Source organism: Sinohyriopsis cumingii, chromosome 7 (assembly GCF_028554795.1).
Source record: "Sinohyriopsis cumingii isolate HCF-2022 chromosome 7, ASM2855479v2, whole genome shotgun sequence".
Classification (NCBI taxonomy): domain Eukaryota; kingdom Metazoa; phylum Mollusca; class Bivalvia; order Unionida; family Unionidae; genus Sinohyriopsis; species Sinohyriopsis cumingii.
The window spans coordinates 93,801,168-93,819,039 of record NC_142967.1 but is presented as its reverse complement, the minus strand read 5'-3'; the positions used below and the strand labels follow the sequence as shown (position 1 = coordinate 93,819,039).

The following is a 17,872-nucleotide window of genomic DNA, read 5'->3' as shown; positions in this document are numbered from 1 at the left end:
TAAATAATCTCCATGGGTGAAATCCTACGTCGACTTCAATACCCAACAATGCGCCAAAGCCACCACAGAGAGCGGTAGAAATTTCTTTAAACTCGTGAACAAATGCATGTTCGGAAAAGACATGGAAAACACTAGGCACAGAAAGAAAATCGAAATCGTCAATAACCCACGACGACGAGATAAGCTGGTGGCCAAAGATGCCTTCGTTAGCATGAAAATCTTTGACGAAGAACTTGTCGTCATCGAATTCAGAAAAACACATCCCATGCTCTATAAACTCATTTACGTCGGTCCAGCCGATCTCGGCCTCTCCAAAATGCTCATCCTCGAGTTTCATTACGACTTCATCAAACGATACTACGGAGATAAAGCCAAGCTACTCATAACCGATATTGATTGACTTTTCTATGAAATTCACACCAACGACGTCTACTCACATCTCTGTCAACATCAAGATCGCTTCGATCTAAGAGATTATCCTTAAACAAACCCATCTCACTGCAAAGACAATAAAAAGAAACTTGGAAAGTTCAATAATGAAACTTATGGAATATCCATTACAGAATTCATAGGACTTCGATCCAAAATGTATTGCATCACGCTCCATGATACTATCAAGAAAAAAAGCCAGAGGAGTAAAAAAAAAAAAAAAACAGTCAACTGTCACATTGCCACTAGCGATCATTACAGTCAGTCATTACAGGGACATCTATGTTACTAGTCCATGAGAACCTTCCGATCACAACGAAATCAATTCTCAACACTACTCATAAAAATGGAATGTGATCCTTCGACGATAAACGATACTCCACCGATGGTATTCACACACTCGTCCATGGACATTATCGCACACGGTGATACAGCAACCCAGCAGTAGAGTTCTATTGAACTCCTTCATCATGCAGTAGCAGAGTTACATGGGTCGTATACAGGTGAGTCAGAACCCTTCTAAGGAGCACAGTGAGCCAGAAACTCTATTACACCGTAGTAGATGTTCATGGGAGCTCACTCTTTCATCACGCAGTGCTGAAAGTGAGCCAGAAACCCCAATGCCTTTACTACTGATATGAATTACAAATTTATAAAGCTAACTTGAAAATCCAAATCTCTCTCTCTCTCTCTCTCTCTCTCTCTCTCTCTCTCTCTCTGTACGTTATTAAGTCGACCTATATCTATATATTTAAAAAAATTCAAAACAACAACAAACAAATGGTTGGTACAGAACTTGCAATTTATCCATTACTAACAATATCAGGTACATACGTGCATTGTTGATACATCATGCAAAAACCTCAAAAACCGCAAAAAAAAAACAGCAAACAATTTTGCATATTGTCCTTGTCCATCATTACTTCAAACGTCAACTTGCAGGCCATTATATAGGATACTTGCTTCTATTACAATACATTATTAGGCTTACTTCAAATTGTTGTTACAAAAGAAATTTAAATTAACTATATATTTGTAAAAACTGGATGGACGAGAGGACAGGGTGATAGAGAGCAAATAACATTGTGCGTGAGATATTTATTGATGCCATGTGTTCTCATTGTCATATCCTTTTGATTTTTTAGGTGAAAGACAATAAACAGGCTTATCTTGTCTCTAATTCATTGATTCAGTGAACTAAACTCATACCCGAATACATGTAATGCAATTTGGGCCTTATCCCGACTTGATTATATAACTTGCAATTAACATCGTATGAGATCCAAAAGAAAATACTGGATAAAAATAAAGGTAAACAATATTTTTTACAGGTATTTCTGCCATAAGATGCAGCAATTCTAGTATTAAATAAGAGGACTATTTCTTTCAGAAAATGTAAAGAACATCTTCCTTTTTTTATACAGGAGGCTGAACAAACGCCGTGTGTGAATCACACCCAGCTGCTCTGTTGATTCATATCGGTTTAAATCAGTAATGCTTCAAAGGTCCACGAAGTAGGGTTAGTAATATTAGTACTACCGAGTGACAGGATATTTTGTTAAATGGAGTGTTGGAACCTTAACACCGAGCATAAGAAAACGGAAGGTATACATGAACATAATACATTAGGTAGCCAAGAGTATGTTTAAATTATGGAGGCTAAAAATGACTAATAGGCAGTATTAGGCACTCAGACACAGTTGTTTTCGATATTGGGCTGTACAATTTGACTAAAAGGAAAACTGCTGAATCATATCATAGTCGCAAATCATGGGTGACAATGCTCTTTCCTTCCTTTATTTATCACCCGTGGTTGCCAGCGCGGGGCTTTCCTTGTTTTCTGGAGTTAGCATAAAAAATATGTGTTACAAAAATAAAAATAATATAACAATCTCCAACACGTATACGAAAGTGCTCCTTTTATCAGTCAATCGTGTTTCAAAGAGAAATTTTCATTGACTCATTAAACGGCGTGGAAGTAACCTGGACTGGTTGGTTTTGACGTACTAATGCACTTTCACTTTTTCACAAATTTACTTTAATAGTGATATTTCTAATTACTTTAAAAACTATTATTTATTTTAGCAAAGTATGGATAAAAATGCATATTATATATATATATATATATATATATATATATATATATATATATATATATATATATATATATATGTAATATAATGACTACGAACAGTGCAAAATTAGTACTAGCTAGCCAAGCACTTTCGACTTTTTTAAGAGTCTTTTAAAAAGGCAAAGGCAAATACAAACCATAGACAGGACAAACAAATAAAACAGACATAGCGTTGTCTTTGTAAAACTTTACATGACTATCACTTGTTGTGGATGCTGAAAGATATTTTATATTGACCAATATTTTGTCTTTGTAAAACTTTACTATGACATGTTGCGGATGCTGAAAGATATTTTATATTAAACAAAATATTGGTCAATATAAGATACTAGTTTTGCACTGTTCGTAGTCAGTTTATTTCATTTATCTTAATCAATCCCTGACAAACATGATCCCTTGCTGGATCCAGCGCACTTGAAAGGACTGTTATTCGCCATATGATTTGTATTCTTTATATATATATTTATATATATATATATAATTTTCATGTTGCATCAGCGTACATATGCACCAGTGAAAATAGGCTAAGATATAGCAAAGTAACAGCAATAGCACATAAATAACTCAAGTTAACTGGAAAAATTACATAAAGGAATTTAACTTCGAATTCCTATAGCTGTTCTTATATTTATCATAATTTTACATTCTGTAACAGATTTTGCTGCAAAAGCTAAAAGAATCACATTGCCAAAAGTTGTGATGGTATTTATGATAAAATATATTTTTTACATAGAATAAAAATTATGTTAGGTTTAGTATATGAATATGTAGAAGATCAACTCATGGATATACTGTTTTTAAAACTGTTTTGCATCATTCATAACTTGTGTCTCTGGAAGTGTAAACAATCATAGGCAGAGGACAATGTTTTACTAGAATATTTTAATTTCTTTTCTTGTAACTCTTAACATTTTCAGACAAATTATTTTGTCCAAATAGGTTGAATATCAATGTTCTCCTGTATGATTATTAAAAATTTGGTGTAAAGTTAAATTGTCGGTATACCAGATAGAAATTCCTAATACTTTTAGCCCCCACCCCACCGATGTGTTTCTGTTGGGCTGAACATCTCTTGTTTTGTTGCCAACCTTAGCACTTTTTCCCTCTCCGGATTAAAGAAAGAAATTTCAGCATGAAGAGAAACTTCCTGAAATTGATTTGTGCAACTAATTGAGCTGATTTAGCCCAGTATTTGAATTTGAAGTGCTTAGTACAATATATATAATGTTTTAAAAAAAAGACTACCTACCTACCCTTATTTTAAATAAAATTGCAATAGAAAATGCACATATTCTTTTTTTGAATGCTTTCTAATTGGAAACACGAGAATAAGTGAAATGGAGTTGTGCTTTCGTGGTATGTGTCAAGCGGTCTTGCTGGGATTTTAAAACCAGGAGTCCAGCACTCCTTGTTTGGTGAAAATAGGAGTCCCACCAGCAAAAATTATGGGGAATAAGCATATTGGGCATACCTGAGGTGGCTAAATGTCCAGATGAGAAGAACCTGTGGTTGTCATGGAGTTTAATTTTCCAAATTCTTTACACCATTGACATATAGCTCTTGTTTGTCTGAACTTTTATCAGTTCTAGGAAAAGCCTTTTTTGCAAACACTAAGCCTGGTAACACACACTTTCTTGCACTTGGCTACTCTTCAGTCTGAATTAGCAGTTCTAGCATTGTTCTGAATTTAATTACAATCTTCATCAATTTTCTATTTAACTCATTCGGTCCCAGAGGTCTTTGCCGTTTTTGCCTGAAATGCGCGTAGGAAAGACATTTGGGAGGCTATTTCTGAATATGTCGTAATACATCGGCTTTCAACAGATTTTCCATGAGAATAATGCCTACTTCTATTAGAAACATCATTTTCCACTGGTTATTTTGCTTGCACATGAGCAAAAGGGTAAAAGTTGGAGTCATTTTGTTTTTTTTAATGGACCCATCATTTTTGTATGGAGACCACTCTTTATTCCAAATGCCCACCTTACCCTAGTTTTTGCAAAGGTTCACCTGTCTGTGTGCAGTTCAGACCAGTCTGCCTTAGATCTGAGGCCAAAAGGTATAAAATTCGAGCACAAAATCACATTCCGACCACAAGTGAATTAAGTTGGTCCAAAAAATGAGGTTTTTCCCTCTATTTTGTAGTGCAACTAGAACTTCCAGATTATTTGGTATCATTTTAGAGCTATATCTGTCTGCTTTTTTGTAATACCACCCACATTGGTGTATCTTAAATGACCTTGATGCTGCGGAGCTCGGAAATATGGTACAGCCTCATCACGCCTACAGGCGGGATTGGGGCGGAATGAGTTGACCCCAAAATACTTTTCCATATTTGCAAGCCGCATTTTGTCGTAGTCTCAACATGTCTTGATTTTGAGGTCACATGCACTACTTAGTCAGCTACATTAGGAAATGAACACAATAATAAAAGCTGAATTTGTTCATTTAATGTACTTTTATAATGACCGCATGTACATCTCAGAGCCATTCTGCCTCTGAATTCAGTCACTGTAAATATCAGCACATTTTCCCACCACTCAGCAGCTAGTCAAAGTCTTTGAACTTGCTGCACCGCTTATTGTGTCATGTTCTTTTGATGTACTCTTATAATGACAACATGTACATCTAGGGGCCTTTTAGTCAATGAATTTTGTCATTGTAAATACATGTATTAGCAACAGCTAATATGATCAATTGATCAGTGCACTTTACCACTCAGTGTGTGGTTGAAATGGGACAATTGCCGGTCAGCTATTGCATGTTTACAGAGGATTCCTGCAAGAGTAATTTTCTGCATCTCAGATACAAAATTTGCATCCAAATATGCATGATTAAGCAATGCTAAGACCTCTGGAATCTTTGTTATGTTTTACAACTGATAATGATAATATTTTCAACACAAAAATAATTCTGTCTGTGGTCAGTGTAAACAAATGTAGTTTTTATGATGTCATTGTCTCTAGAGAACTGGGAGTTCATGAAAGTGCGTCAAAGTAGGGTATGGGATGATACAGTAGTAACTGGACATGATTTTACTACAGTTATAAAATGTATCAAAATTGAATGTTGTCGGCATATATTGAGATATTAAGCTTCTCTTTTTTATCACATCATTTGAAATTAAATTCCCAATAAGCATTCACACATGATTTGTTAATGATGGTTTTTTTGTGACTTTAAAATTCTGGAGTACTTGATATTTCAAATTTTCATGCTGAAATTACCATATGGTTATATAAAAATGTTTTGTAAACATTCAGCTTTAAAATAAATAGACTATTTTCTGTTTTCCAGGTACTTCTGTAGCCTTTATGAGCATGTTTACAAGGCAACCCCTTAATGTTGCATGAAACAGGTAATTCTTGACTTCTTCACAAGTTGAAATTATATGCTAGGACTACATTTGAAGCAAACAGTACATAGCTATTACATTGTTCTTGTACACTGATATGAATTCATAACTTAGTAAACAACAATAAAATTATTGCAGTTTTAAAATTTGGTTATGATCAGGTATTTTTGGTAAGTGTTCATTACTTTAAAATAAATTCAGTGACCAAAAAATAAGAATAACTTATTTTTAATATTTCCACAGTTCTCCTTCTGTTTATTAATATTGTTCATGTTTTCATTACAGGATGTCAGTACTTTTAAGTTGTACATTTTAGAAGTCTCAGATTTATGATACTTCCTTCTTAATTCTAACCATTTATTTTACGTTTTGTGGCCAGTTTATGTCATCTTATCTTTTAAGTTTTTGTTTCAATTTTGTGTAGGCACAAGTTTGCAAGAGTTACTGTTATTGCAATCATGGATGACGTTAAAAAGAAATTAGGGGGTTTAGTTGGGGTACCTGTTGCTAGTGAAAGGTCATACTGGGTCACTGGTAAGAAGATTTTACTCACGCTTGCAGTGATTGGTTACATGGGTTTATGCATGTCTGTTAGAAATGACAAAATATCTGCACAGGAAATCATGGGTGATGTAGGAGGAAAGCAGAACATCACAGTTGTGGTTGTGATGATGGCTTCATGTATTTACAGTGAAAACTGGGTCTTTATGCGAAGTTCATGTAGTCATCTAGTTTTTGGAGCTACTAACAGCATTATGATGTAACTGAATGATCTAGCATTAATAAAATTAACACATTAATGCTTATTTTTAAATCTTTATTTAAAGTGGTTCAGTGTATCAAATGAGTCACCTTGAACCTCTCACTAGTGATGTAAGTAAACACTGTTTGACCCTGGGGTCAGCCTCATTTTCATTTGTCATTCAGTAATTTTGTCATTGACGTTTGGCTAAATTCATGAAAAGTTAACCATAAGAGTGGTAGTGACACTAGTTCATGCCTATAATATCTTTAGTTCCTGTTACTTTTTTTGCAGATCCGCTGAAAATGATGTAAAGAAAAGGTTAGATTATGCAGGAAAGCTGCTGAAACCAACTTATGGTGGTAGTGACATTTTGAGAGAAGTGATAGAGCCAGCTGGGGAGAAGCCTGCTGCTTGTTGTAAGATTGTCAATAAACAGCTGCAAATAACATCTTCAAAATGAAAAACCCACCCATTCTGATACTAAGTATTTGTAATAACCTTTATCTAGCCACCAGATTATATTTCTAGCAAGATCATTCAAAATGAAGCTAGGGTGATATCTTCATGTATGTAATATGACCATGTTTTCAGTCTCAGAAATAATCCAATAATGAAAAAATGGAAGTCCTAGTAATAAAAAGTCCTAATGAAACTGAGGTCAAATCCTGATGTAATCCAGAATGGAAGGTGATGAAGTATGCTGTGGTCAGCATTGTACTGATGTGTCAACAGTTCTTTGTTGAATCACAGAAAATAATATTCCAGTTTTTATTCTGTATAAACATCAATAACTGTCTTTGTCCAAGAATTTTGTAGGAACACTTTAATTTCCAGGGAAAGTAATCTTGAATTCAAATAATTGGAAGAAAAATTAAAAATTCAACTCACACTGGTCACAACAAAACACAGTTAAGTTTAAATGGTTTAAAGTCAGACTGGCTAATTATTATCATAACATAAATTATAAGACTGATTAAAATGCAAAACAGATGCCTGGTTGTTGGTCAGTCTTCTGGAAAAACATGTTACATGTTATTTGACATGTAGGCCAGATTTGGCCTTAATTCCACTTTATGAATCTTACTCTGAGAAAAAAATTTAAAAAAAGTTGTTTACTAGAAACCATCACTGGTTCTGAATCAAGGTCAAAAACTAGGTCATGATTAGATACAATGTCTCCATAAAGTTGTTTACGGCAAAAATAAAGAAGATTCTGGACAATATCAACTCCAGTAAATAAAGTTTCATTACAATAAAAATGTAAAACTAACAAACAAAAAATTAAATTAAATCAACTATAAATTAAATCAAATATACATAACAATATTTTGAAGATTTTTTTTACATTATAATAATAATAATAATAATGATAATAATAATGAGGACTTTGTATAGCGCCTAATCTTTAGAAGCTCTAAGCGCTTTACAACTTTAGACAGCACCTATAAGATAAGAAACATAATGATATTATTACAAAAACAAACAATATGAAATTAGAAAAACATTAAAAAAATAAAAAGTATGCTGAGAATGTTTCAGGTAGGAAACATTATTAGGTCTTTAAGTTTGTTCTTGCTGTCGAAATAAGTGAGTTTTGAGAGCCCTCTTGAATGTGATCACTGTGTCTTTGTGTCTAAGTTCATTGGGCAATTCATTCCATGTTGCTGGGCCCTGGTATGCAAAAGAACGCTGTCCATATGACTTTATTTTCATACTTGGAATAATGAGTATACGATTGTCAGAAGAGGAGCGTAAGTATCTTGCTGGTGTGTACACATGAGTGAGGTCAGATAGGTATGTTGGACTAGAGTCCGACAGTGAAATGTAGCACAGAGAACAAAGTTTGTGTTTGATTCTGGATCAAATGGATAGCCAGTGTAGGGTACAGAGCAGCGGGGAGGTGTGCTCTGATCGTGGTACTCTAAGTATGATCCGAGCAGCTGTGTTTTGAACTTTTTGAAGTTTCAGGAGTAGATAGTGAGATGAACCAGACAGAATTTAGCTACGATGTCGTAGCCTCAACTTGATTTGTTGTGGTTGAGGCTACGAACTGATCCCATATCATGTAATGGAGCAAAAAAATTCGTCACTAAAGTCCGAAAAACAAACAGTGTAGAAATCAAATACATAAGTATAATCGTATTGTGGAAGAAATTTGGCTTATTTTGAATTTATTAAGCCCTTACGCTATAAAATAAATTGGCATGGTTACTCTAACCTTATCCTGTCCGCCATGACAGATAACGCGAGACTTTCGCCGTGACCCCTTTTCTACGTAAGTCTTGCCAGACCATATTTTGGATTTTCTACGCTATACAATTATCAATTATGTGCGAATAATCGCTTCTTGGTGGAATTTCAAAGTTGCCTGTAAACCGTATTTACTTTTAATGCGCAGAATTTCTGACCCAAACGGCGCCAAAATTTTACTACGATTTGTTTACATTTCCAAAAAAGGCGCCAATGTCCTTATATGGCACACAAACAAATGAGGCTGAGAACGGAAGTAATCATTATTTGAAATAATATGGTGGACGATCTAAACGAAAATATTGGCTGAAAAAGGTAAACGAGATTTTACAACTATTTCTACAATGATTTTCGATACTTCCGGTATTAAATAAGAGGACTACTCAATTTATTGGATTACATGCAAGGAATATGTTTAAAGTTTTATTATTAGGCTAAAGGAACGCCGGGTGTGAATCACACCCGGCTTGCTCCATTAACATGTATATGCTCATGTTAGTACCCTGTCCACGAGGTACGAGTAAGGGTACTAATATTAGTACTAGACAGAATTGAGTTACAATAGTCCAGTCTTGAAAGTACTAATGAACACAAGTGTTTTAGTGGCATCAACTGAAAGATATTTGCGAATTGAGCTGATGCGTCTCAGCTCAAGATATGGAGCCTTGCATATGTTCATGACATGTTGGTGCAATATGAGAGTACAGTCGAGAGTAACACCTAGGTTTTGTACTGACTGTGTGAATTTAATGCTGATGTTGCTGATGTTTATTGTTTGAGGTAAATGATGTTAATGAGAAAGTCTTTGTGTTGTGATCATTTTGGCTTCAATTTTATCATCATTCATCTGCAGCTTGTTACACGTAACATGTCATCCATGATTTCACATCAGAAATGCTCCTCTCTACCCCTTGGATGGTAGCATCAGCTTCAGTTGGGTGGCTAGATTTGTATTATTTGGGTGTCATCAGTATGCAATTGGTGAGACACTGGATGATCTATGACACATAAGAGCAGCTGACTGTATAGAATAAAGAGAACAGGTCCAAGAAGAGACCCCTGTGGAACACCATATCATAGATCAACTGGGCTGGAGTGTATTCCATTTTTTGGACACAATTTGTATCCTGGTGACTAAGTAGGTCCTGAACCACAGTAAACTGTATCATGAATGCCAAAAACATGCTGGAGATGGTGAAGTAATATATCGTGGTCTATTGTGTCAAATGCTGCAGACAAATCAAGGAGGGTGAGGACTGTAATCTTTCCGCTATCCAAAGCAAAGAGAAGGACATTAACTACTTTTAGACGAGTAGTTTCATTATTGTGGCAAGGGGGATTTGCAGACTGTGCATTGCTAAAAAGACTTTGAATTTAGATGAGATAAAAGTTGGGATGGAACAACTTTTTCTAAGATTTTTTATATGAATGGGAGATTAGAAACTGGGTGGTAGATCTTTAAATTATTATTGTCAAGTGTTGTTTTCTTCAGCAGAGGCTTTACAATGGCAGTTTTGAAAAATGATGGGAATTCCCCAGATGAAAGAGGTATTAACAACATCAGTTAGTGAAGGCAATACTGGATCTAAGCACTCAAGCAGCAGTGATGTTGGAATTGGATCAAGTTCACATGACTTGGGTGCACTCTTCATCATGATTGTACGTACTAAATCCAAAGAGACAGGTTTAAATGTTGATAATGGTTGCTGCTGAAATTTTGTATCCCAACTGTATGGTAATGACGAGTCAATTGAAATTGTGTTGTGAAGCTTATCTCTAATGGTTTGTACTTTGTCACAGAAGAAATTTGTGAACAGGTCTAAAAGGTCGACTGGAGAGAAGGTAGTTGGAAGTGGTGTACATTTGTTCCTTGACATTAGCTTGTTAGTAATCTCGAAGAGCTCTTTGCAGCTGGAACTTTCCATAATCTTAGTACTTTAATGGGCTGATATCACTGCATAGACTATGTTTGTGATGTTCTTAGCGGCTTCATAAATTTGCTTATGAGTGAGTCTGGTGGAAAGTCAAAGCCTCTCAGCTTTACGGCGGTCTCTTTTAGCAGTGTGAAGCTGGTCCATAATACTGTTATACCACTGAGAACACTTTTAAATTGATACTCTGTGCCTGGTTGCTGGGGCATGTTTGTCAAGCAGTGAATGCAGGCAGTTATCGAGTTCTGCTGTAGGAGGTAAGCAAGTTGTTAGGTTAGCTTGGATGTCATGCATTAGTTTGGTTCAATTTATCATACAGAGGTTTCTCTTAGTAGCAAATAAAGGTGGTGGGTTAGGGACTGATACGTCAGGATGGTATATAATGCAGAGGTGACCTAATGCAAGTTCGTGGGGTACCGGGGAGGACCGTAGAATATTATCATCAGGTCTATGAAGAATCCAGTCAAAAATGTGACCATGTTTATGGGTGGGTTGGTTAACTGACTGTTTGAGGTTGAAAACATGAATGGAATCTAGGAGTTTTTATGTGTATGGGTTTCCAGGACAGTCAAAGTTAATATCTCCAAGAATAATCCGATTTCCACCTTTCGAATTTCCATACTCCAAAAACAAAGATTCAATCAGCTTGTTTTTTCTACTAGGAGGAGGGTGGTAGAGGCAGAAAAACGGACTTATGCTGCATACATATGGAATTATGGATATACTTTTTTGTTTAATAAATTGGTCATGACGAACAAAAATGAGGAATAAATTATCAATATACAGGGTTAGTTTCTTTCAATTTATTAACAAATTAATTATTTTATTTATCTATTTTACTGCAAAAATAAGGTGGGAGGGAAAAAAATTCCTGATTTTTGTGGTCGCTCCATGCCCACTTAACGATTTCATAATATCTTCTGATTTTTGCAGAAAACTCCAGATTATTACATTATCTCTTCGATTTTCATTTCTTCTACACAAGAAAAGTCCTACTTGTTCTGTTGTATGACCTGTGAATTTATTGTTATGACGAAATAATTACTATAAAGAATTCGCTTCTCACTAAATAGAATGTTAAGTTTAAATGCTATTCACAAAAAATAATGATTTTTCTTCTATCTCAACAATAATACAAAATTAATAAAATAAACCAGAACAAAAAAGTCAACCACAACAGTAAAATCGTCCACAATTAATTACAATCCCAAGAATGATCACTACGAATGCTCTAACTTTTTATGCTATAGCGCCATTCCCACAAAAGAAACTTTCTTGAAAATCTTTGGATGATTCACTGTCTTACAAAGGAATAAATGCACTTAACAGATTAACATACGCTAGTAAATAATTATAATAACCCTTTTTTTGAAGCAGAACTTTTTTTCTTCAAAAGTTGGATTTGGCCCAAATTTCTTTAACCAAACCCATTTGGCCACTACATTGACATATGTGGCACATTTCAAAGATGCGATTAAAGGAGCATAACTGTAATATTCAAAATTAATTTGTCATAATGTCAGCAGTTTTGTACAAAAATTGTTTTAATTATTTTGTAATGAAAACATGCAGTTAATGTCATCAAATTTGTAACAAGATTACTTGGAAATTTCTGTTCTTTCTTTACTCTTGCATACTACTGAAGTATGAATACAGTGGAAAAGTACCATGGCACGTACCACTGGAAAAATAAAATACATTGGTAAACCAGTATATGGTAATAATGTGCACCTCTTAAAATGTGTTTTTAGGAATCAGATGGGTCAATGTAGAAGTTATAATCAGTCAGGGATGCATTAAGGGAACCCCGCAGCAAAATTGTACATCTTCATGTGGGTCAAACAGTAGCAAGGACATTATTGAGGGGGTCAGAAGTTCATTATTCAAGATCTGTTTATGATATACAGAATGTTTTCTTTTTACCATTAGTTTAACCTGAAAATGGAAACTTACTTGATGATGTTATACGTGACGCTTGAACAAGAAAATGCCATAAGAGAGCTGTTTTTGCAGAAAGGATGGTGCCTGATGAAAATAGATGATGGAAAAGGTAGACAAATTTTTATTTTTCCTGTTTATTGAATTCTTAGGACAAGATTATAGTAAGTTGCTTCTTTTATCAGACCTGTTGTGTAATGATGGGCATTTCTGGCTTTTAGGTATAGGACTTGCAAATTTCAGTTCCCGTACTTCCAGAAATTGAAAATTAATGGAACTCTGGATAATGGCCAATGATTTTCTGATTTTTCAAGACAGCAAATAGCATATTCATTCTTAATTCTTGACAGCTTTGTTTAAAATGTATCCTGCAAGTCCTGTAGAACAGGATAAGGCTAATTTAATAAATATTGTTTTCTTCATATCCCATACTGTATACATGACTGTGGAAATAGACCTCCATAAAGATGGGGAGTCTTAGATACTACAAAAAAAGTTGAGAAGCTCAAAATAAAAAAAAATTGGTGTGTCAAAAGTTGGTAAACAAGATTATGCAATTGGTTCATGTACTATAAGTCTTTGAATGCCTTAGACATTTTTTTTTACTGATCGAGCAGCATATTTTATCATAATGTTTATCTTTTTAGAAGAAATTAAGTCTCCATGGTTTTAAAGGGACTATCTTTATGAATTACTAACTGGAATTGTTATAAATTAATATAATTTGTTTGCAAAAATTCAATAATTATATATTATTTTCCTGATATTTCCTCTTTTTCAGATGTGTATATTTTCATCAGATGATTACAAGCTTTGAACATTAACATGATGTTGCACCCATATTAACGTTAATTTCTCGCTTTTTTGCTCAAGTTACTATTATCAGTTTATGCATTATTGCATTATAATTGTCGAAAGTCACCAATAATTATGTTTACTGCTTTGAAATTTTAAATAACTAATTAAAATGTAACAGTATTACAACAATGAAAAGTGTTTGGTTTATCGCTCACATTTGCTGACTTTGATTACATCATAGGGTAACTGCATATTCATTGAAGATTTTAAGTTGCGCTGAATAAAGTATATTTCTTGATTTCGAACTATAAGCACCACTGATCTTCAGTAATATCGAATGTAAAAAAAAGTCTCAGAGATAATACTTTCAAAATAATTGCAGTAGTAAGGCAGTGATGGTTTGCTTTGATGTAAGCAACCTTAAATAAGTACATTGTTTACACAGCTGTGTTATTGATGCTAATATTATATAGTCAATTATAAATTTTATAATAGTTGTTGAATTTAATGTTGTGGAACAAAGGGGTACTGGAAATGCTTTAAGACAAAATTTTCTCTTAACCCACCCCAGTTTCAGGGTTTAAACAATTAACTGACATGGATTGCTGTTGTAAAACAAGAGACAAATATACCAAATATAATCAAATGGGAACACTAAAACAACCAGCTGACCAAACCCAAAAATGTAATAAGTAATATATGGGATAAAAAAGTTGTATCTTATTCCAAAACAGAAAACTAAAATGTATTGTTGATGATCTAGCCAATCTGGATTCAGAATTTGAATCTATAATATTTTGGTCATTCTTTTAACGAATATATGACAGTTACATGAATATATGACAGCTGTATGTGTAATATATAGATATTCATTAAACAGGTCCTCTCGTAGATTTAAGATCACTTGTATCAATGAAGAAAGATTACTTTAATTTTTTTAAGATCACTTGTATCATTGAATAAAAGTAGCCCTTGAGCAAATGAAATGAAGTAAATAATTGATGTATGGCTAAAGTGTAATGTGGAAGAAGAAGATTTGGTAAAGAAAAATCCCTGTGTAATATTTTTTAAGGAATAAACAAGGTTATAAGTGACCCCAAGCATGATATGCACTTTGTAAATACTATTCACTATAGTATGGGTATAATTTCCAGTCTCACTTCTTAAATTAGTAACTAAGAGACCCTTGAATTGTGGAGTGTCTGTTTACCTTCATTAGCTGTACTGGTCAAAGATTAGAAGAGCTATTAAGATGATGGTCAACCGTCATTTGTGGTCTGTCAGTCTGTTAGCACAAATTTGTTATCACTACTCCTCCTAAACTAATTGGAGGATTGCCTTGAAATGCACACACACATTCATCCTATTGTCTAGTTGGTCTTAAATGAAAATTATGCTGTTTGAACATCCACTGTAGTCAGGACAGTGGCCATCTTGAAAATCTTACTGTTACTACCTGTCCTAAATGGATGGTCATATTTAACATAGGGTTTTACTGCTGGACTTTATGATGTATAGTTGGTAATGAATGAAAATGGTGCAGATCTGATGCCCAATATAGTCACCCCAGTGGCCATCTTGAAAATCTTGTTATTGCTACTCTTCAGAATGGAGAGTTATATCAGCATGGGGTTTTAATACATATACTTATTATGATATCTAGTTGATACTAAATCAAAATATTACCGAACTGATATCCAATATGGCCACCATGACAGCCATCTTGAAAATCATCTTGTTGGTATTCCTGGATGGATGGTCATATCAGCAAGAAGTTTTCACCAAAAACAATTCTTATGATGCCTAGTTGGTCCAAAATAAAAATGGTGTGGATCTGACATTCAGTATGGCCACCATGGCAGCCATCTTGAAAATCTTGCTATTACAACTCTACTTGAACAGAAAAGTTTTATTGATGTGGGTTTTTCACAGGAAGATTTCTTACAATGTTCAGTTGGTCTGAAATTGGACGTGGTCCCAATCTTATGTCCAATATGAAAACCACAGCAACCATCTTGAAGATCTTATCCATTGCTACTCATCCTGAATGAAAGGTCATATTTTGAAAATATTGTTCTCTCTAGTCTCTCCAAATGAATGGTTTTATCAGAATTGGGTTTTGGCCATTAGACTTATTGATACCTAGTTGATCCCGTACGAAAATGGTCCTAGTCATACAGTCAATATGGCTACCATGATGACTCCCTTAGAAATCTTGTTGTCATCATGGATGGATGATCGTTATGACATTGGGTTTTCACCAAAAGACTTCTAATGATGTCTTCTTTGACCTAAATGAAAATCATCAATTCCTAGAAAGTCCTTTCACCCAGTAGAGTGTCAATCCCTCTGAAGGACTCTTGTTGTATTTCATGTTGGAGAAATTAGTTAATATGTAGATACAAAATAATAACATAAAAACAATCATATATTGACACAGCAATTGAACAATAGCTGACCTTTGTGATCTAACATGTGGCAATCTTGCTAAATCTTTCTTCTGTAAGCATTGGTGCACCAGTATGGTTATAGGTTTTATGTGCATGTAAGTCTTGGTACTCAAAAAATAATGAATATTATTTCATGTTCCAACACTTAATATTATTACAGTACATTGCATATGCTTCAAGGAATTTTTCCTTATTAATTGCAGATGCTGGTAAAGAAAACCCTCAGAAGGGGATGGAAGAAGTAAAGAAACAGATTCTTTATCCCAAGATCATTTCTAAATCACCTATTATTCCTGCACAGAATAACCGCACAAAAGTTGTGCAAAGTGCTGATCTTGTGAAACCTCTTGAAATTCTAAACTCTGACAGTGTTTCCTTAAATCCATATTTGTCAAAGTTTATTTTAATCAAAGACAAAAGTACTGGAAAACTGATAGTATCTCAAACTCCCATTACAGAAACTGATGCTTCACCAGTGAAACAAGCAAAGCTGTCACATTCAGTTACTATGGAAAGAAATCAAGATTCTAATAAGTTCATAAAAGGCTTCTCCTCTCAGATAATTCAACAAGCTAGTTCTGAAGGTGTAACACAGCCTGCTAAGGAAACTAAGCTAGCTAGTGTAGATACAGATGATGATTCAGTTTTGGAGAATTTTGACATTCAATATGAAGAATTGAACACAGTGGATGATCCTGGTGGGTCATTAGAAATATTAAATAATTTGAATGAGAAAAAATGCAAGTTACACAGTGGTGCTCCTAGAGAACATGAAACTGTCTCATCGAACAAGTCACCGCCTAAAATACACAATTTTGACCCGACTATGGTTCAGGGAAGGGACAAAAAGGGAAAATTTACCACAGAAAAAGTCCCTGGAAGTGGAAAATCCCTTGGAACAGAGGATAATCAATTCTTTCTGACATGCAAAGACTGCAAGAAAAGGTTACCATCTCATCAATTCAATTGTCACAAGGACAGGGGAGAATGTGTTGTTAAGTGTACATGTTGTGGGGCTATTTTTGAAGGTAAAGACTTGGCCAATTACAAAGCTCATGTAAAAACTCACTGCAAGTGTGAGCTATGTCACAGCATGTTTATGATTGAATCGGACCTTAAAATCCATATGAAAACTCATGTAGGACAAAGAATGTTTGCATGCACATGTGGAGCTATGTTTGCCACTGTTTTTGATTTAAATGCGCATTCTTGTTCAATGAAGAATACAAAATAGTTGCATCAGTTAAGGAGTATTTATTTTTTCTTAAAACAAGAGTACCATAAAATTCTCAGTATTACATTGAGCATCTGTCACAAACACCTTGTGACCAGGAGATTTGTGTATGTTCGGAATAGAAAATTGGTGTAACTTAGGGCTGTTCCATTTAAACATACAAGGTACCCAGGGAAGGCAGTTTTAAAAAAATATATATGCCAGGGTACATTGATTTCATAGAATTCATATTAAAATGATAAGAAAATTCTAACTTGCATCTATGGCGAGTACCCCACTTTAAAAGTGCCTTCCCTGGGTCTTATGTATGTTTTAATGGAACAGTCCTTAGTTCTTGGACATCAATCAACATGTTTCATTTTCTATTTTCAACATCAACATAACTTCCAATTCATAGTATGTCAGTATTTTCAAATTCTTAATGTTATTTTTTTAATGTACCAGTAATGAGTTCTGTCAAAACTTTAATATACATAGAAGACATTTGATTTTGTTAAATGTATATCACTATGTTCTCATTAACCTCTTTCAAGTACACGTGATTGAATTTAATTATCTGTCTTTACTTTCATGAGTACAATAAAATTGTAGTACTTGTATTTTGTCCT

The 17,872-nt window shown here is 34.3% G+C and overlaps 1 protein-coding gene across 9 annotated transcripts; it reads left to right on the top strand.

The window, feature by feature from the left end:
* Positions 1-1,996: 1,996 nt before the first annotated feature.
* LOC149795737 (uncharacterized) lies at positions 1,997-17,863 on the top strand. Of its 9 annotated transcripts, none has more exons than XM_089965651.1 (5): positions 1,997-2,034; positions 5,861-5,921; positions 6,955-7,079; positions 12,774-12,894; positions 16,234-17,863. In XM_089965651.1, exons 4-5 carry the CDS (start codon positions 12,786-12,788, stop codon positions 17,262-17,264), a joined length of 1,140 nt encoding a protein of 379 aa, XP_089821777.1. In that variant the 5' UTR covers positions 1,997-2,034; positions 5,861-5,921; positions 6,955-7,079; positions 12,774-12,785; the 3' UTR covers positions 17,265-17,863. The 9 variants fall into 9 exon arrangements, with proteins under 9 accessions (XP_089821777.1, XP_089821773.1, XP_089821779.1 ...); XM_089965653.1 differs by lacking the exon at positions 1,997-2,034 and adding an exon at positions 2,035-2,058; XM_089965655.1 differs by lacking the exon at positions 1,997-2,034 and adding an exon at positions 2,185-2,203.
* The last annotated feature ends 9 nt before the right edge of the window (positions 17,864-17,872 follow it).

Coding starts and splice junctions, on each gene's coding strand:
- LOC149795737 (XM_089965647.1), top strand. Junction 12,895..16,233: donor GAAAATAGATGATGGAAAAG/GTAGACAAATTT, acceptor TATTAATTGCAG/ATGCTGGTAAAGAAAACCCT.